The 19,731-nt window shown below is 51.1% G+C and overlaps 7 protein-coding genes across 7 annotated transcripts; 4 read left to right on the top strand and 3 right to left on the bottom strand.

The window, feature by feature from the left end:
• Window positions 1–232: 232 nt before the first annotated feature.
• On the bottom strand, window positions 233–1,925 carry JCM6883_006526 (uncharacterized protein; the record flags this gene model as incomplete). Its single annotated transcript, XM_076634560.1, has 4 exons — window positions 233–1,039; window positions 1,109–1,308; window positions 1,381–1,563; window positions 1,622–1,925. 4 exons carry the CDS (start codon window positions 1,923–1,925, stop codon window positions 233–235), a joined length of 1,494 nt encoding a protein of 497 aa, XP_076485439.1.
• A 2,105-nt stretch (window positions 1,926–4,030) lies between these two features.
• On the top strand, window positions 4,031–6,888 carry JCM6883_006525 (uncharacterized protein; the record flags this gene model as incomplete). Its single annotated transcript, XM_076634559.1, has 7 exons — window positions 4,031–4,047; window positions 4,117–4,344; window positions 4,411–4,656; window positions 4,722–5,116; window positions 5,183–6,260; window positions 6,325–6,564; window positions 6,633–6,888. The coding sequence occupies 7 exons, from the start codon at window positions 4,031–4,033 to the stop codon at window positions 6,886–6,888; spliced, it is 2,460 nt and encodes an 819-aa protein (XP_076485438.1).
• A 319-nt stretch (window positions 6,889–7,207) lies between these two features.
• On the bottom strand, window positions 7,208–9,493 carry GCD11 (translation initiation factor eIF2 subunit gamma; the record flags this gene model as incomplete). Its single annotated transcript, XM_076634558.1, has 10 exons — window positions 7,208–7,260; window positions 7,342–7,522; window positions 7,620–7,774; window positions 7,857–8,013; window positions 8,127–8,426; window positions 8,506–8,689; window positions 8,775–8,896; window positions 8,984–9,092; window positions 9,158–9,176; window positions 9,250–9,493. 10 exons carry the CDS (start codon window positions 9,491–9,493, stop codon window positions 7,208–7,210), a joined length of 1,524 nt encoding a protein of 507 aa, XP_076485437.1.
• A 522-nt stretch (window positions 9,494–10,015) lies between these two features.
• JCM6883_006523 (uncharacterized protein) lies at window positions 10,016–12,831 on the top strand (the record flags this gene model as incomplete). Its single annotated transcript, XM_076634557.1, has 8 exons — window positions 10,016–10,919; window positions 10,989–11,542; window positions 11,612–11,806; window positions 11,874–11,988; window positions 12,070–12,252; window positions 12,342–12,469; window positions 12,545–12,640; window positions 12,721–12,831. The coding sequence occupies 8 exons, from the start codon at window positions 10,016–10,018 to the stop codon at window positions 12,829–12,831; spliced, it is 2,286 nt and encodes a 761-aa protein (XP_076485436.1).
• A 404-nt stretch (window positions 12,832–13,235) lies between these two features.
• On the top strand, window positions 13,236–14,003 carry JCM6883_006522 (uncharacterized protein; the record flags this gene model as incomplete). The annotated part of the gene is made up of 1 exon (XM_076634556.1): window positions 13,236–14,003. The coding sequence occupies one exon, from the start codon at window positions 13,236–13,238 to the stop codon at window positions 14,001–14,003; it is 768 nt and encodes a 255-aa protein (XP_076485435.1).
• A 901-nt stretch (window positions 14,004–14,904) lies between these two features.
• Window positions 14,905–17,990, top strand: JCM6883_006521 (uncharacterized protein; the record flags this gene model as incomplete). The annotated part of the gene is made up of 2 exons (XM_076634555.1): window positions 14,905–17,908; window positions 17,974–17,990. The coding sequence occupies 2 exons, from the start codon at window positions 14,905–14,907 to the stop codon at window positions 17,988–17,990; spliced, it is 3,021 nt and encodes a 1,006-aa protein (XP_076485434.1).
• Window positions 17,991–18,265: 275 nt separating this feature from the next.
• JCM6883_006520 (DUF1748 domain-containing protein) lies at window positions 18,266–18,860 on the bottom strand (the record flags this gene model as incomplete). Its single annotated transcript, XM_076634554.1, has 2 exons — window positions 18,266–18,458; window positions 18,772–18,860. 2 exons carry the CDS (start codon window positions 18,858–18,860, stop codon window positions 18,266–18,268), a joined length of 282 nt encoding a protein of 93 aa, XP_076485433.1.
• Window positions 18,861–19,731: the final 871 nt, after the last annotated feature.

Raw genomic sequence — 19,731 nt, 5'->3', positions numbered from 1 at the left:
CAAGTCATCGAGTAGTGCCTTTCTTTCTCGCTTTCGTTAGAATCAATGAAGAAGAAACTTTTGTCGGCTCTTTTCGCTGGCTTACAACCTCTCCAAGGGCGACTACTTTTGGAGAGCTGGTCACTGAGAGCAAGTCTCTAAGTCATAACTCTCGCGCTCTCTAGGGGGTCTGAAGGCGGGAAAGAGGGTTGATTTCATTCTCCCGTTCAAACGTTTCTCTCGCGAATGATCTTCAAGTCTCCGCGCTCAACCTCGGACTCGGCGCGAATCTCGTATTCGGATTCGAGCTCGTACTCGTCCCGACTCCCCCTCCTCCTCCTGTCCCACCATACGTCGACCCCCCTCCCGACGACGACGCTTCACTACTCGTCGATCTCCTCCTCCCTCTCTTCGCAGGCGACTGAGGCGGTGGCATCGAATTCGAATGATGGTGATTACTCTCGGCGTGGATTCCGTTCAACCGTGGAGAAGAGACGAAGCGAGGGGAACGAGTTGTTGAAGAGCCTCGATTTGTAGTCGAATTCGAACTTGGATTCGGAGAGGGAAGGTTCGAAGCGCTTACGAGTCGACGAGGGAGATTTGGGGGAACAAGAGGAGGAGTTGAAATGCCGGTGGTTGTCGAGTCTGAGGAGAGAGGTCGAGGGGCTTTGAGCGGTAAACGAGGAGAGGCAGAAGAGGATAATGGGTGAGGTGGAGGATGATCAGTTCGAGGTAGAGAGGTAGTCGAGAGAGCGGGGGATGGATCGATAGACAAGCTGCTCGAACTGGCGGAATTCGGAATCGATCGAGACGAAGAGGAAGAGACGGAAGGGGAAGTAGCTACAGAATGGGTGGTTGAGCCATTGATACTTGGGGAGATCTTTGAAGCTGAGGAGGAAGCGGTATGAGGTGTGGAGGAAGAAGTGGAAAGGTTCGAAGGTTCGGTTGGAGGATCTCGTTCTGGTTCTAGGTCTGCTGGAAGGGCCACAGTCGAAAGTCGGTATCTCGGATGAGATCGGACTAGAGACGTGTAGTAGTGAGCGAGGACGGATCCAGACGTCTACATCCGAGCAAAGAGAGAGTTTAGCGAAAACGCGAAAACGCGAAAGAAGCAGGGAGAATCACTCACTGTCAATCTCCAATCGATCGCTTCGCAGAACTCTTTCTCCAGTAGATTCATCTCGACGACGCTGACTCCCCCAACTCGAGAATATCGACCGTTCGTACAGAATGCATCACTCAAAGCCTTACTCCCGACGCTGACTGCTGCAATGATGAATCGATGAACCGTGAGAGACGAGATCGTGAACGTGTTCATCCTTGCGCAGACTGCTCGGGTCACACAAGAGCAACTGTCAGTAAGCGAAAACGGGGAACGAAAGAGACGGAGAAAGAATTCACCTTTATCGACGTAAGGAAGGAGAATGAGGAGACAACATGGTTCGACGTTCGTGTATCTTGCTATTCGTAGCAGATAGTCTCTGACACCGATCGAAGGCGGAGCTCTCGAATGAAATCGGGTGAGCGAGTTTGGAGTTAACGGAATTCGATCGTTGTGCTCGATCAGTCGATCCAGCATGGAGGCTGTCTCGTTCAAGAGTCAGCTCTAACACTTGTCAATCGTAGAATGCCTTAGACATACCGATCAAAGCAATTAAATCCTCGACTTGACAATGTTCAAATGCTTGAGGCACTTCCCTCACTCCATCCTGCGCTACGACTGTAGGAATGATCAAAGGTCCATTCGCACTTCTTCTCGGGGTCGGATGACTGTGCGTAGTCGATACTGGAATCGGTTCGGAAGGTGGAGCAGAAGTCGAAGGATCGATTCTAGGAAGAGAGGGAGGAGCAGGAGGATCCGCTGGGGTGCTTAGAGCAGGATTGTAAGGATGCTTCGAAGATCCTGGTACCGCATTCGCGTTTGTCGGATCGTGGGAATTCGACATTTGGGGGAGGAGAGAGGCAAGAGAGTGATGAAGATTTGGGATGATTAGATTCGATGTTCAGGTCCTGGTAGCTGGTCTCATTTGTTGTCGTACTTGCTGGCACAGGAGGGTCGAAATCGTAGCTAGGGCGTGGGCGGATGCGAGGAAAGGGTGGGCGGATCGCGGCGCGCAAGAAAAGTTCCGAGAAGCACGTTCGACTCCGCAAGATACCTTCGAACGTTGCTATCTTCTCGCTCTTTATCCTAATCGCAGAGTCGTGTCTCTTTCGCGATCGCATGGACCCCCATCGCTGCAGCAATCAATGAGAAAGCCACTTTCAAACCCTCAAAATTCGCAACCTGTGCATTTTCTGTGGCAATTGCACTGCTCGATAGTCTTCTGGGATGACAGCTAGCAGATTGAGAACTCGCCTATCCGGTCGGCACAATGGCGAGGTCGTCAAATCAGGGCGCTATTGCGTTATACACGGAATCCGATAATCCGAGCTTTGTGAACAATTCCGCCCTGCCTTGTCTGTCGAAGATAGCCCGTATGTTCCGCCGCTCTATTCTCCCATATACCCGACTATGTCTGTCAAGCCTCGCGTATAATCGAGTCTGAAAGGCAGATTTGACGAAAGCGAGAAGTCGAAAGTGAGAATCGCAATTTCGACGATTGACGATGCAACCTGTGCTCAGGCGGATCCTCCTCACGGTACCCGGCTCCCAAGGTTATCCTGCGAAGGGCCGGATGTGACCTAAGCGTGCGGGAGGGAACGAGACATGAGCGCTGAGCCATACGATTCGATTGGTGACGAGCAAAGGATTCAGACTCACAGCCTTTCGAGCGGGGGCCAGGAAAGCGCTGATGGACTCCAACCTCGAGATTAATCCTGCTGATTTGCTTCTGCTCTTCGATAGGGTGGCTGGCGGAAGAGTGTTGCGAATGTTGAGCGACTGAGCGATGAAGTCGTTTCTCGGAGCTGGAAGGACTTGAGGAGAGCCGGTTCCAAGGCAGTCGTTCTTCCCGGAAGTGCTGCGATATACTGGCGGTGGCGTTTGCACTCCGAGGGAGGGAGACAGGAGATGGTGAGAGCAAGAGAGACAACCTCCCTTTTGTTCTACCCCTTCGTTTCAATTTGTCTGAGTTCAAGCCAGAGGAGCTCTGACCTCTCCTGTGAGTCTACTGTCCGCTCGTGTATGGTCAAAGACTGGACTGATGTCGTTCCATCGTCGCTAGGACTCTCCGGAATAGAAGCGGTACTTTCGGTCGACAAGCGGGTCGCGGAGGATGATCAGGACAGCTAGAGCTCGAGTACGACTAAAGACGCTCCCACGAACGGTGAAAGCGGTCCGACCTTTCTCGTTTCGACCAACATCTTCGACTCCTTCTCCCTTCGATTGGCTTCCCTCCTCGTTCTCGCTCTCGAAGCTTCCGATCTTCCGCAAGCCGACAAACGACAACGAGAATGCCGGCTGGGTCCCGCGAGTGCCCTTCACTGGACCAACCGAGGCGATCACGGACGACAATTTTGATCGACTTTTACCTCTCGAACAAGTTCGCAACTCTCTCAACTTTCCAGCCACCGGCACACCTCTCCGGCTGAAAGATCCTCGACTAGACGCCCTCTTCTTCGGCGGAAACATCTTAAAGCTTCTGCCGGAACAGGACGAACGAGAGTTTCTTGCGGCGTATCATGTCGAGCGACTTGAGTTCGTTGGGGATCGGATCTGGAGCGAAGTTGTTTCTCAAGTCGTATTCCTACTCTCACCAGTGACTGGATCGAATCTTTGGTTCTTGCACAACGAGTAAGCTCGTCTGTTGCTCGTCGAATCACTCAGCACGTTTTCTTACTCACTCCAACTCGGTTTCTAGAACTACTCGACTCTGCACAAACGAGATGGCCGCAAAACTTGCGAACGAAGTCGGAATCGATCGATATCGCGGCGTACGACTCGACAGAGACGAAGCGGCGGATCGATTCGAAGCTTACCTCGCCGCCCTCCTGTTCTCGAACGGTCGACAAGCGCTCCTCCGATTTCTCGTTCCCTTCGTCCAGCGCGAGTTTTTTTGCAAAGTTCAATTCGATTCCAGCTTTGTCGAATGTGGAAAGGGACGAAGCAGCTATGACAGAGCAGTCATCGTGAGCTTTTCGGCTTGTTTAAACCCTTTCTTTGCGCTTCCTTCACTGACAGCACATCGATGTACATAGATCAATCTCGAAAGGTCCGATATTAGGACAGGCCGAGACGTTCAACGAGGCAGTCACCCAATTCAAGACCCGATTGTTCAAATACAACTTGAACAAATCGCCGAGGCTATGCGCTGAGCTCAAGGTAGACGGGTATCAATCGACATCGGGAGAAGGAACCAATTCGCACTTTGCGTATGTGGCTTTGATATCGGATGCAAGAGCGAAAGGTTTGATCAAAGTTGACCCGTGAGTTGATCTCTTTCCCCTTCCTCCGGATATCTTGTTCCCCGCTCACCGAATCTGGCGCTATAGGAACCTGGCACCTCGTCGGAACCGATTCCCTCTCCAATACACTTCCCACGCTCAACTCGATGCACTAGTCATTACGGATTTCCACTTCCTCGCAAATCAGAAATCGATTCGATTCAGTCACAGGTGGCAGTTCGAACCGTCCGGTATCTCACCAATCAAAACGTTTGGGCCCGCAATTAAGACGGCCCTGATCTTCCGTGATCTCGTCAGGAAATGTTGTCTCGCGGGACTGCTCGATGTCAAAGAGTGAGTTGACTCCTCTCTGTGTTACAACTCGTTTTGACTCGTCTTACTATCTCCACGTTTCACAGTCGAGAGTCTCTGAAGTTCGAGCAAGGATCGAGAACAAGTCGCACTCTCCCCCCGCCCTCAAATTCGAAAACACCTTCTTCGTCGCCAGAATGCGCCTCCGACTCTCCTCCATCTCCATCTCCGCCGACTTCCCCTTCCGGCACTTCGTCTTCAGCACTTCCCCCTGAGGCTTCGTTGAGTCCTGCCGAAAACGCGCCGCCGTCGCCTACTCCGGTTGAGCCCGAGCCTGATCAAGTCGATCTCGAAGAAGAAACCGCTTCTACGAGCTCACGCACTTCGCAAGCGACTCTCGACGACCGCTCCACGACATCTTCAGCTCCAAGTTCAGCGTCCGAGAAGATAGAGAATCGTTCAAGTCTCGAAGATTGGGAACTCGTCAAGGCTCGCACTCAGGGTAAGTCCTCTCACACTTCAGCAAGGTCATGCGTCGACTAACGAGTAGTCACAAACTACCGGGTAGGATGGCTCTTCAAATCGCACCATCAAGCTTTGAGCCGGTTCACACGTTCGAATCTCGAGTCCGCTGTTTCGCCTCCGGCTCGCTTCCGCTACTTTATCAGAAGCAGGATCGAAGCGAATTTTTTCTATTCAGAAGGTGATTCACTCGATGCGATACGTGACCGGATCTTCGCCGAAGCAGTCGAACGGAAACTTCTCGAGGCCACAGCGGAAGGACGCAAGAAGTTCAAGAAACAGGTCTCTCGTCACCCCAGTGAAATCGGTTGCGTCTTCAGATTCGACGACGAGAACGATGTCGTACGAGTGACCGCGCCACCGCACACGAAAGCTCGTAAATTGTGGCATCACTTCTTCAAGGAATGCGCGGCGAGAGGAATCATTCGGTACCCGGGATCGTCTCAAGTCAAGCCTTCGCCTATCGCTTCATCGGAGGTCGAACTCGTCGCGGATATAACACTGACGGAGCCAATTCTGTCTCGACCGGCCGACTCTCAACTCGGATCGATCGTTTCAACGGATTCAAGTGAAGCAGCGTCGAGCATGCCGTCTGTTTCCCTCAGCCCTCTACCTTCAACCGACAACAAACCGGAGACACCGTTAGAGGATCTCGCTTGTCCGAAAACACCGTTGGACTCGGCAAAAAAGGAGGAGGAGGATCCGACAGTCGAGGTAATCAGCTCAAACGACACTCGATTGAATCCGCCTTCAGATCCTTCCTTCCTCGACGGCTTCTTTCCTCATGACGAACTCCCTCTGGACGAAGCTAACGCCGAAGTCGGAATTCAACAATCTACCGAGTCCGAAGTCGAGGAACCTTCACCGAACGGTTCGCTCAACCTCAACGCAGAATCCGCGACAAGAGGTCTCAAGGAACCCTCATCGCGTCCTCCGCCGCTAAAGATCAGGCTTGATGCGCACGCCCTCAACCAGATTGAGGCGCAAGGTGGCAAATTCTCTTGTAAAATCGAAGTTGTCCTTCCCGGTTTCGAGACTGTCTCCGCCTCGACTCCCCGGCGGAAGACAACTTTTGAACAGATTCGGGACGAGCTCATCGAGCGCGGAGCATTGACTCAAGATTCGTTCGTCCGGTCTTTCTATTCTATCTGAAGGAAACGAAACTGAGCACATTGTTCGTTTTCTTAGCTCGCAACCTGAACAAGTTCAAACACTCCCTTTCAACACATCGATGGACGGCTCGGGTCTCTTCCGGACCCTGAGAAAGTATTGTCAATCGAATGGAGGAGGGAAGATCAAGATGCATTGGACACTCGAAGCGCCTGGCCACCCCAGAGTCTCCATAGGCACAGGGACGACCAAAGGCTTCAAGAAAAGTCCGTCGCGACTTGTGAGGCTTGCCATCGAGCAAGGTGTGATCGAATACGAGTAAGCGTAATTTCGTTTCTTTGCTTTTTGCACTCTGAGCCCTGACCTCATCCGAAACTTCGCAATAGAGGGCCTGCCGAACAGGATATCAAGAAGGTGGAAGCTTCGGCTTCCCCTAGCTCAAGGGCAGATCCGATCCAGCCTGACATATCTCCAAACTCCTCGAACGAAACTCTCACCGGATCCAGCTCAGACGATACCCCTTCTGCCTCGAGTGATTCGCCCATCTCAGACTCTCGCAACCCTTCTCCCTCCTCGGACGCTACCTCCTCCAACGAACCAACGGCTCCTTCTTTCCCTCTCTCCGAAAAGTCGCAAATTTGAACGACACCGTCTCTTTGACCCTTCCTCCCTCTGCCCCTCGTCCGCATCGATACCCTGAACTGTTGTATATATGATATTATGTCCTTCTGCTACTCTAAGATCTCGCAACTCGCGACTCGCAAACCAACGATAGATCGTTTCCTTTCTCTCCTTTCCTGCGATCTCCGAGAGAGTGAAATGAGCGATATACGAGAAGACATTACATAGAGAGATGATTCAGATCGAGACAGAAAAGATAGTTGCAAAAAAAGAAAGAAAGAGGGGGTAGCGAAAGACAATCTCGCTTTTTGAACTGCAAAGAGAAGAACTTCGAATACGTCTAGTAGTTCTCGGGTAATTCGTATTCAGCTCCTCGTCGAACCGATCCCCATCCTACATTGCATCCAACACAATCTCGTCAGTCTCCGAATCTCACGCCTGCCGAGAGGAAAAGAGAGGTGTGGAAATGCTTACCGATCAAACGCCAATGTTTATCGATCCTCCTCGACAACGCAACCTTCTCTCCCAGCTCAGTCGCCGCAGGAGTGTTCAAGAGAATCTTTGCGAGATCGGCCTTGACGGAAACTACTCGACCTCCTTCCGAAGTTGAACCAATGTTGACCATCAAGATTTCATTCTTTGCCAATTTCTGAACCTATACCCCTCGGCAAAACCAACTCATCTCATCATCAGTAATCCGCTTCACCTAAGGTGAGGGAGAATGAGGAGATGAGGAGAAGGGGAGGGTTTACCTTTGTTTGTTTCTTGTCATCCGATTTAACTCCCAATAATCGTCGTAACAAGAAGTAAGAGATTTCGATTTCGGTGTAAATACTAGGTAGGGTACCTTTTGTACCTAGTACTTGACCGACTAGTCGATCTCCTCGAGTTAATTGAGGGTCGATAACTGTTCATCCAGAACAACTCGTCATCAGTTCCGCTTCCCAAGAGGAAGGAGGTGGAGAGATGAGGAGAAAGTGGCGACGAACGAGTTCCAACACCGATCAAACCTCCCGGTACGGCAAACTTCAATTCGTTCTTTTCGGCGAGGAGGGAAATGATTTTCGATCGAATCGGTTTACACGCGATACGTCCCTCGGAATCTTTCGAAACGACTCCAGGTCGTACTTCGATTTCTTGTCCCAACTATCACATCGCAACCAATTCTCTTTCGTTAGTTTCAACGATTTCGAGGAGAGAGAAAAAGAAAGTTCCCTCTTCTTGTGGAATAGAGAGAACAAAGAGAGAATGAGACTCACCTTGAGTACACCTTTCAACAACGAACCACCAGCGACACCACCTTTCAAATCCATTACCTCAGCTCCCGGTTTATTAACATCGAAAGACCTAATCACGATCAATTTCGGTGCCGTTTCGAAATCCCTCACCGGTACCGGAATCTTCGTGCAAATGTATTCGACCAACGCATCGATATTGTATCGTAGTTGAGCCGAAATCGGAATGATGGGGGCGGAATCGGCAACGGTTCCTTTGACGAATTGAAGGATTTGGGAATGATGTTCTTCGGCTTGTTGTTCTCGAATCAAATCAACTTTGTTCTAATTATCCATTCACGTACACCCACCCCATCCGTCAGCATGACCTAAATCTCATCCATGAGTGAGCAATGAAACGAACCTGTAAAACGAGAATATGTTTCAATTTCATAATTTCGATCGCGGCCAAATGTTCCGAAGTTTGAGGTTGAGGACAAGTTTCGTTCGCCGCAATAAGTAAGAGTGCAGCATCCATTACGGCGGCACCGTTCAACATGGTCGCCATGAGGATATCGTGTCCTGGACAATCTACGAATGAAACGTGTCTAACGAGGGAGGAAAGAATACTATTCAGCGAAAAGAACACAGAGAGCCAGAGAGCCAGAGAGACAGAGTGAGTGGAGAGCGTACCGGAGAAGTTTCATCGTTCCACCACAACCGGGGATTTGACAAGGTGGATGATCTTCTTTATCACTTGAATAACTCTTGTAACTTCCAGGTCGTTCACATGATGGGTTCTCACATTTGTAAATCTACTCATCATCCTCACTCTCTATCATCAGTTCCTCGCAATCGAACGGGAGAAGGGAGAAGGAGGAGAGAGGGGAGAGGGGACGGACTTTGGCGTTTGCGTAACCGAGTTTGATCGTAATGTTTCGTTCCAATTCGTTCTTGAATCGAACAGTGTGGACTCCCGAAATAGCTTTGACCGTTTGGGATTTACCGTGACTACACGAGAGCAATCCAGGTTAGTTCGGACGAGATGAGGAACCAGTGAGGGAGGGGAGACTCACGCTACATGACCGATCGTACCTATTCAAGTCATACAATTCCATCCCAGTCAGCTCACTGGCGACTACCTCGACAGAGAGTGAGGGAGATGTACCGATATTAATCGTCGCTTGTTTCGAGATAACTTCTGGACTCAACGCGTTCAACTGAGAAAGATCTACATCTACCTCTTCTACCAATGCTAGTTTCTTCAACGCTGAAGTGATAGGTCCAGTCGAGACGTCGTTGTTGGTGGTGGTTTCGTCTCCTTCTTCTTCTTCTTCGATATCAGATCCTGCTTCGCCGTCGTGGGATTGAGGGGGAGGGTGCGATTGGGATAAGGGAGAAGGGGCAGCCATACTGTAACGGCGAGTAGTCGAAGTAGGTGGTGATGAGATGTGAGTGAGAGTCAAAGAACCCTTTTGAACCTCGTTCAATCACTTCGGGATCCCTTCGATCTCGCAAACTCAATCTCGGGTATAATCACGGTCTGTAGGAGTAGCCTGGGTACCGTGGATCCCGTATTTGTGTCTCTCGTCACTCTACACCCTCGGCGAGTTCTCGTTACGAATCCCGTTGCAGTTCTATATCGTTCCCTTGTCCTCATTCGATCCTGGCTGAGCTGTCATTCATCCGAGAGTATGCAAGCAGATCTAGCCTACCACATAAGCGAGACATTCGAGAGTTGTTGTTGCCCTCTTCAGCTTCGCGTCACCGAAACCGTCCCGATTGAATTCGTTCCCTCTACTCTTCTCCACCCAACTCGCTCGATTGACCAACCTAGCCCACGCGCCGCCTTACGTAAACTCCAAACCGCGATTTCAATCCCTTCACTCGACTTGACCGACTCCCTCTCCCTCCTTCAACCCAAACGTGTTCCTATGCCTCTCTGGTCCACCTCTTCCTCCTCCAGCTCCTCCCGTTCGCCCTCCTACCCCTCTCCTAGCGCCTCATCCTCAGGTGCGACTCCTCCGAACGCTTCTAGTGGAACCGGTTCAAATCCTCTTCCCCACCTAGATCGTCCATCTCATTCGACTACTCGATCCCTCTCGAAACTCTCAATCTCCTCCAGCAACACCAAAGGTAAACAACCCCAATCTCACCACGGAGGAGGTAGGGAAGAGGCAGAGGAAGAGGATGATGTTTGGGAAGATGGATCGGAAGATGAATCGACTTTGAAAGATAAATTCACTTCAGCAACTGGTCCGAGTGCGCTTTCACCGACATTGAAGAGTCCCTCATCGATAGCGGGATTAGGAGCGGGAGGAGGAGGAGGTGGTGGTGGTTGGTTCGCTAGTTTTACTTCTCCTTTCGCTTCCTCCTCCTCTTCCTCCTCTTCTCCATCAACCGCTTCACCTTCGACAACAACAAGCGGGACAGGTCAAGGGACATCGACAGGATCTAAGAGGAATGTGATTCGACGACAACCTTCCGCGAAAGATGTAGCTCTAGCCTTGAACGCTTCCTCTTCAGCGCACAAACACTCTCCTTCATCAACACCCGCGAGTCTGAGTCTACCTGGAGTGAGCGAGGGAGGAGGGACTGGGTTGAAGAGGAGTGGAGGGAGTTATATTGGGAAAGTGAACGAGGTACAAAAGGAAGCGGATCAATTAGTTCAGAAACAACAAGAGGAGGAACGAAGGAATTCAGGCGAATCGAACGAGAGAGGCAAGGGATCCGAGAGAGAAGAGGAGGAAGAGGAAAAGGAGAAAAGGGGTATGGAGGGATCGGAGAAGGAGAAGTTGAGGAAATGTATTAGAAAGGAAGTTTACGAATTGGTTAAAGGTGAGTTTCGTTCTCCTCTTCAGCAAGAAAAACAGTCTTGCTGACTAGAGTTTTCGAACGTAATCGCAGATCCAACAAGTGTTTTACCTCGACTACGGAAAGAATGGTTAACTCGTCAACCCTCCTCTTCCTCCTCCACCGCCTCTACCTCTCATTCCCCGACCCGAGACCGACGATCCTCCCTCGCGACTCTCCCCGACCCTGAAGACGAGGACGATTCCCCAACTCCACGAATCTCAATCTCGTCCGAAACTTCTGCAGGAGATGATGATGATCGACCTCGAGGCTACGTTTCCCTCAATGCATCTTCGTTCTCTTCTTCTACGGCGAAACCTATAGTAGATTATCAAAAAGAATACGTCTTACCCTCCAGTAAGGCTAAAGAGGTGGTTATTGAGGAAGAACCGGGGGAGGTTGGGAGGGAAAGGAGAAGGAGGAAGAAGTTTCTGGATGTTCTTCAAGGGATCAACCCGGACGATCCGACACCACTTGACGAAGAGGAGAAAGGAGGAGAGGAAGAAAGGACGAGAGAGGAGGGAGAAACGGATTTAGGGGAATTGAGGAAATTGAGTTGGGGAGGAGTTCCAAAAGATTTGAGAGGAGTCGTTTGGATGTTACTACTCGTACGTTGTCCCTCCTTTCTTCTCGTTCTGCCTCTCGTTCACTCACCGAGCGATGTGAGTTTCGTGTAGGGGTATCTCCCCTCACCGTTCTCGAGGAGAGCTTCGACATTAGCGAGAAAACGACAAGAATACGCAGATGCCGTCAAAATGGCGTTTTCGAGAGGAGTTAAAGGGTTAGATGGACCTATTTGGCATCAGATTAGTATTGATGTACCGAGAACTCGTCCTGGTGTCAAATTATGGATGGTTGAAGGAACCCAGCGTGTCAGTCTCTCCCTCTTCTTAGCTCTTCCCTGATTGAGATCGAGCTGATAAGCGAGAGGGGGTACAGTCACTGGAGAGGATCCTCTATGTATGGGCAATCCGACACCCGGCAAGTGGTTACGTACAAGGAATCAATGATTTAGTAACTCCATTCTTTCAAGTTTTCCTTTCCCTCTACATCAGTACGTCTTCCCTTTCTCCCTTCTCTCTCTCTCTCTCTCTCCTTACTCTCTCCTCGACTAACTCAAACCTCGTGTGACTAGATTCTGATCCCGAATCATTCGATCCCTCGCTCTTACCTCCCCAAGTTCTCGAAGCTCTCGAAGCCGATAGTTTCTGGTGTCTCTCGAAACTACTCGATGGGATTCAAGATAATTACATTTTTGCGCAACCTGGAATCACGAGAGCGGTCAAGAAGATGGAATTACTTTGTAAACGAGTGGATGGTAAGCTCTTCTCTCTCTCCTCTTTTGGGGAAAGTTTCAAGGAGAGATGAGCTGATGAGGGGAATTCCTCGTGGGATGAATTCATACAGCTCCGTTAGCGAGACATTTAGAGAGTGAAGGAGTCGAATTCATTCAATTCGCGTTTAGGTGGATGAATTGTTTATTGATGAGAGAGTTATCGGTAAAGAATATCGTTAGGATGTGGGATACTTACCTCGTACGCCCCCGCTCCTCATCCTCTTCTACCACTGGAGGGATGAACGCTGATGAGTAGAGGATGGGAGATGTGTAGGCGGAAGGAGGAGACGCATTTTCAGAATTTCATTTATACGTTTGTTTATCATTTCTAGTGAAATGGTCTGAACAACTTAGGACTATGGATTTCCAGGTACGTCCTCCCTTCCCTTCTCTCCCATCTCTTGCATTCGGAAGAGGAAACTGATTTGAGAGTGAGGAGAATGATTGTAGAGTATTATAATGTTCCTCCAAAGTTTACCTACGAAAGATTGGACGGATTCTAATACGGAATTATTGTTGAGTGAGGCGTTTATGTGGAGTAGAACTTTTGAGGCTAGATGAGGCGCAAGGAAGGAGGTTACTCAGGTAGAAACGGGGATGAACTTGGAACTTGAAAGTTACCTTTCTTCGTCCTTCCTGACTTCTCGAGCTCTGATGAACCTGAGAGACTCGTGAGAATGAACGAGGAGTCGCTCGCCGTCTGAGAGAGAGCGAAAGAACGTTAACCGAGCTTCAGTGCGGAATTCGCCGTTTTCTTCGGAATTTTTCTTCGGAATCTCGCACGATTCTTCCCTTGTCGCGCATCTACTGGATCTGCTGATAGTTCCATAGTGCATTGCTGACGACCGCAACGAAGGCGCAGAGGTTCGAAGATTTTCCCACTCAAAAATGACGCAGCCCTAGCTCGCCGATCAATTTCTTTTTCCGTCCTTTCCCCTTCACTTCCTCATCACACTCACTCTCGTATGGCCGACTACCTACTCGACCTATTGGACCTCGGAGCGCCGTACCTTCCCCGCGCTCTCACCGCTCCCCTCTACACGCTCGCGTCCCAACTCCCCTCCTCGCCTTCCGACATACTCCACAACCCTTCCTCTCTCCTCCCTCTACTCGTAACTCTCGCATCAGCCTATTTCGCATTCAACCAATTCCTCGGTACCCTTCGTTGGGGGGTTCGCACCGGGTTCACTTTACTCAAACTTGGAGTAGTAGGAAGTGTCGTGTTGGCCGTTTGGAGAGGTTATGAGAATATCGGGACGGAGAAAGGTGTAGTGGGAGGGATGAGGGATGTTTATTCTACGGTTGAGAGAGTGGGAAGTACGGTTTATAGGGTTGGGAAACAAGGGACGGGATGGTATTTCGGCGGTTCAGGGGCGGATACACGGGCTGCAGGGAGAAGGACGAAGAGATCGACGAAGAAGAGTACGAACGCAAAGAAGAGGATGTGGGAAGATCCTGAAGAGGTGGATTTGGGGAAAGAGAATACGGAGGATTTTGTGAGGAATGCGATGGAGAAAGCGAAGGGAGTTTGGGGAATGTTCAACCCGGATTCATCTGCGACGAAGGGAACCGGGAGGAGGAGTAAGAGGAGCGGTGGAAAGGAGGGAGGAAATGGATTCGTTTGGAATTTGTTGGCGGGACAGGCAAAGAAAGTTTGGGAGGATACAGTCGAAGGGATGGAACAACCTGGTGCGAAGACTACGAAGAGGAAAAGTGGGACGAATAGGAGATAACGAAGTGAAAAGAGGGTGAGCAAATCTTTCAGCTTCGTCAGCTCGAAAGTTTTCGAGCTGACAATTCTGTTTGCTTCCGTAACAGCTGTCATGTCCCAGGGTCAAAAAAGCTACAAGACACCCCCCTCTCGCTCATCGTCATTCGCATCGTTCTGTATCGACTCATCAAACCTGTACTCTTATTATTCTGGAAATCTGCGAAAAAGAGAATACACGTTACAATCTCGTTTAAACTTGAATCCGTCTTCGTCGCCGTACACATCACGAATCAAGAGCGACGAGTAGCGGCTGTTACCCGTTGTTTGCAGGCCTACGATCGGCGGGAACAGTCTTCGCAACCTAAAAATGATTACTACGATCTTCGTGAGAAGACAGCTCCGTCCGACAGCCTTTCCCGAGAGCTCTGTCCTCGGATCCTGTTCAGTATGCTCCAGCTATGCTACTAAAGCTGAAAGAGGGTGAGCTCCAGAGATGATCGAATCGACCTCTGCGAAGCGAGGCTGGCTCGAATCTCTCGCTCTCCACCACTGTTTCTCGACCTCTCAGCCTATCGACCTCCGACTTCACTCGCATATCACTGGATCGTCCTCGCTCGTCGATAGGGTGAGTCTCTCGTCCTCGCAACGTTCAGAAGAGGAAATCGGATGGTTAAGAGATGATGGGGGGAATCACAAAGCTCGCTCACCAGAGACTGCCCGGGGTAGTGTACCGATTCACGGGACTCATTGAACTTCATACGTGCTTGAAGCGAGTCGTCCAGAGCCGAATCTTCTCGATAACCCCGCACTCGCGATCTGTCTCCTCCCTCCTCTCTATCGCCAAGCAAGCTCCAGTTCAGCCTTGTGTAAATCGATACTGACACTGCTCTGCACCTCGCTTCTCCCTAGATCGCGCGAGTCAAATGACGTCCACTTCACCACCTCCCGACTCCTCCTCCGTCGCTCCCTCTCACTCCTCCTCCTCCTCAGCAGCCCCTGCAGCCTCTCGTCCTCCCGCACGGAACAAATCCTCCTCCTCTCTCTCTACGCACACGCTCCGTTCCCTCTCGTCAACCTCGACGGGTAAACCTCGTCGAAACAAATCGGCGGTATCGTTACATCATTCCCATTCGCATGGACATGGACATGCGGGAGGTCATCATCATCATATACAATTTACGAGTCATCACAAGAAGAGTGGAAGTGGGGGTGCAGCGAGTCAAGGGATGAAGAGGAGGGGGAGTAGTCAATCTTCTTCGAATGGGAATTCTTCAACAGGAGGAGGAGGGGGGAATAACCCCTTCGGTTTGGGAATGACGAGTATGACTACGAGTGATAGTCATGAGGCGGGGAATAACACGGGAGAAGGAGATGGGCAGGTAGAAAGGAAGGAGAAGGAGAAGAGACCGGATTTGGGAGTGAGGAGAACTAGTTCGAGTTCGAGTACGGCGACTATTGGGAGATCTAAATCGAGGGGGTCAGTCAGGAGACAGAATTCGATCGATACGAGAGAACGGGAACGAGAAGGAGGAGGAGGAGGAACGAGAAGTCGAGCGGGATCGAGATCGACCAGGGATGAGAACAAGGTCGCTCCGGCGTCGGCGAGTGTCACTTCGACGGCTTCGACGAATGAATGGACGAGTGAGACGGATTCTCCCTTACATATCGGGAAGAAGTTACCGGAGGTGGAGGATTTCAAACCTGAAGGAACTTCGAGATTATCGAGAGCTCTCGAGGGGGAACAACAAGGATCATCGAGGAACGTTACTCCTTCTCGAACGAGGAAATCGAAATTCCAATTCGCAGAAGATGAAGATGAGGAGGACGACGAGGAACCGGAGGAGGAATCGACAGCTCCCGAGATCCCTTCCGCAGCGATGCCTCCCGCTGAAACTCCAGTCCTTCCAACTCTCCCCGCGATGCTCCAGGCGATCACTCCCGCCCGTTCCCCCGATCCAGACGAAGTACGAGCTCCCGAAGAACCAACTCCCGAACAATTTCAACAAATCGCAGCTTTACAAGCCCCTGCACCACCTTCCGCCCCTCAAGGGATCTCTCCTCCCGATCATGGAGAATTCGGTCAACTCCCTCTAACTGCCGGTCCCGAATTATCTCGATCGCCTTCCCCGATGACGAGAAGTGAAGAATCGAAATCTCGATCCGGAGGAGTCGACGAACCTAGTTTAGCTCAAGCAACCGCGAATGTCGATGAACCAAACATGGCGGTCAAAGTCGATAAGGAACATCAACAGAAACATCAAGGATTGAAATCGGTTCCGAGACCTACTGGATCTCGACATGAATCTCCGGCGAGTTCAAACAAGGTTACTCCTGAAGGAGGGAGATCTCCTGCTGGACCGAATCCGACCCAGTTACAAGAAGAGGAGAAGGAACAACTGCAAGCGAATTCTCAGTCTCAATCTCAAGCGACGAGTCCACCTTCGACTTCTTCATCTCAACTTCCTCGACCAGTCCGAACTCATCCAACTCGGAAATCGTCTAATGCGTCAGTCATGTCAATGGCTTCAGCTCGATCGAACGCCCCTTCCCTCATTTCGAGAATGCATCAACCACCTCCTCATTTCCGTCGTTCAGCCTCGGGAATCGCCCCTACCATCAATCGAGAAGCGATCGTTCGAGGGGAGATGTCGACTCCTTCCCCAGAACCGGTCAACGAGGAGGGAGCGAGAGATCATAGAGGGAAATCGTCGAGAAGGAGCGCAGGAGGAGGAGGAGCGAGATCGACTGCGTTTGGTCATGAACGAACTTCGAGTCAGACGAGTAATCGATCAGTGAGACTGACGGACTCACCGACGAAACGATCGAATACGTACGCGGCAGGGGAGATTCAACGGTCTCGAACGGTCGAACCTCTCACTTCAACCTCGTCTGCATCAGGAGGAGGAGCTTTGGCGGCACTCGGACAGATCCATCAAGCAGCTACGGCAAGAACTCCTTCAATCATGTCGCCAGGAATCGCCCCGAGCGAAGGATCTCGAACTCCCGGAGCTTTAACTCATGCGAAACGTTCCGCGAGTGGGTATTTCTCGTCGGCGTTGAGGGGACTCACTTCGTTACCTTCTGCTCTTACCCCACCTTTGTCGCCCTCAGCTGGAACTTCGACGTTCAGTATGATGGATGGACGAGGAGCGACCACACCAGGAGGAGGAGGATCGAAACATCCGATACCTGGTTCAAGCGGATTCTCACAAACTGGAGGAGGAGGGAACGGATCTTATCCTCGTACTGGTGGCACCGCGAGAACTCGAACTTCTCCTTCTCCGCAACAACCGCCTCTCATCGTTAAATTCCTCGAACAACCTTCTCTCCCTCCTCCTTCTTCGAGACAAGATCCTTCGACTTCACCTCACCACCAGTCACGACCTCCGTCCTCCCTGTCTCAAGCAAATCGAAATGCTTCTTCCGCTTCACTCGCAATGTCTCGAACTCAACAAAAAGCCCTCTTAGCTCGTGACGCTCCTTACCCTTCCTCGACTTCCTCTTCTACCAACATGACTCCCTCGACCTCCCATCACCATCACCATCAACCCTCGAACGGGGTCGGCCTAGCTCCCCCTCCGAGTCCGATCCCTTCCTCTCAATCTCATCCCTACCTCCCTTCGAATCCCCCTCACTCCTCCCCCGTCCCCGCCGGCGCAAGCGCCTCCTCCTCAAACGGAATGCAGCGCTGGGCGTTCGGTCTCATCAAAGAAGCCGAACGAATCGAGAGACAATGGAGGTGTATTGAGAAATGGAGGGATCCCGTAGGGGAAAGTTTGGAGAGAGTTTTACATAAAGGAGGGAGCGGGAGTGGGAGTGGGATGAGTAGATTGATGGAGAGAGGTGGAAGTGGTGGGACGGGGAGTAATAGTGGGAGTGAGTCAGCTGGGGGACCGGGGAAATTGGTTAGGATTCAAAAAGGTCGATGTGAGTTCACGTTATTCTACTCTGTTCGGGGTCACGGGATGCTGACTCGACGAGTGATCCTGTAGCTCTGACCGCACACTAGCCTGGAGGTCAAGCTGAAGTATCGGGTCAACGAACTTTGTTTGTCATGGAAATACATCTACTTAACCCCGCTCAACTGTTCTCTGCATTGGCATCACTTGGCTCGCTTCGGACGTATCTCAAAAGTCCTGAAACCCCAGAGAGGAAAGAGATGCGTTGACTTCAAATCATTGCGAGCGAGAGGGGTTAAGTACGGAAAGAGTGCGGATTCAATTCGAGTAATACAATCATATAGCGAAGAAAGAGAGACCGAGAATAACACAGAGATATATCAATCTAGAGAGCAGCGGGAGGAGCAACTCCAGTCGCGGGAGGACCAGGAGGAGGTCTCCTTCCGCTCGTTTCCCGTTCAAAGAACCCGCTCGTGTAACTCAGTCCTGATGCGACGTCAAATACTTTTTCACCGAGTCCGAGGAACGTGTCGGCGGTTTGTCGTGCGGGTCCTTCGGGGAGACCAGCGGTTGAGAGTCTGCGAAGGGTGAAAGTGGGAAACAAGGAGCAAAATCGTCAGTACGAGTTCGGTCAATTCGCATCTCGGCTGAGACTCGTTGTCCGCTTGTGTTCGTCCTTCCTTCACGCCCTTAGCTCCCTTTGCAGCACTCTTTGAGGAGACCATCCGATATGACCCGTCATTTTCCCTCTTCCCGGCTCCGCCACTCAAGTGCTGCTCACTCTACAGCCCGAGACCGCCATCGAAAGGAGCTGCGACCGTTCGAAGAGCCCGGAGAGAGGTAGAGGGATGGAGGAAAGCGATCCAAATGATGAAGACGGGAGAAACTCACTGGAATCCAGTCTGTCGCTTCATTCCTGCTAGTACAGTCGTGACGAGTACGACATCGAGTGTGTAGTGCACCAGTCTACCGAGAACCATATTGCTTTGAAGAGTCGAGGAGGAAGAGGAGAGAAATGAGAGAGAGATGTGGGGTGATCTGGAGGAGGGAATCGCTTGAGCTATCTTGCCGGCTGTCTATAGAGATGAGGGGAGATTGACTGACTTGGTAGGGTACGAGCGGAATATGAAATGGATTGAGGAGGAGAACAGGAGACGGTTTCGTTTCTGCTCTTGACCATGTCCTGTTCACCTCGAAACCCTCGCTGAGCGGATAGACTTCTACGAGGACGGACATTCGATGCTTGACACCCTCCGATACCGTTCAAACTACGCTCAAACTGCGGCGAAACGCTCACAACCAGTCGTCACGATGTTTCGGTTCGTCAAGAGTGCCCTGACTCGTCGAAAGGTACCTCTAGTGTCGTACAGGCACGTCACTAAGCAAAGGAGGGGAGAGCTATCGTCAAAGGCCAGAAACTCCTGTTAGTCACCTGGCTTCTCTCCTCCAAGTCTCCTCTCCTCTCCGCTGTCAATGCACCGGTTCCAACTCTTGCTCTGGTCCCGTGATGCAGTATCATCTCAGCTGCAGGGGAATCGCTGTTCGAAGCCCGATGTTGAGGAAGTTGCCCTGAGGCTTCGCCGACTTTCGCGCGCTCCGGCTCACTTACCGTTTTTAGCTTTCCTGCGCTACCTGCTTCGTCGACGACTCGTCGTAGGCCCCGTTGATACGCCTCTCGCAGAACAACGGAACCCCGCTGATCGATCTGTTGTCTCGGGGGGGGGGGGGGGGGGGGGGAAAACCGCCATTTTTTTTTGTGGCGTGAGAGATAGGATTTTTTTTATATTTGTGTGGTATGGAAGAAAAGAATAGCTGATTATTATTTTTACGCAAAAAACCACAACAAAGAAA

The sequence above is a fragment of the Sporobolomyces salmoneus genome (assembly GCF_050403485.1).
Source record: "Sporobolomyces salmoneus JCM6883 DNA, S_salmoneus_JCM6883_v1_ctg64, whole genome shotgun sequence".
NCBI classification, from domain to species: Eukaryota; Fungi; Basidiomycota; class Microbotryomycetes; order Sporidiobolales; family Sporidiobolaceae; genus Sporobolomyces; species Sporobolomyces salmoneus.
Note: the sequence above shows the minus strand (reverse complement) of the source record. Positions and strands in the feature narration are given on the sequence as shown.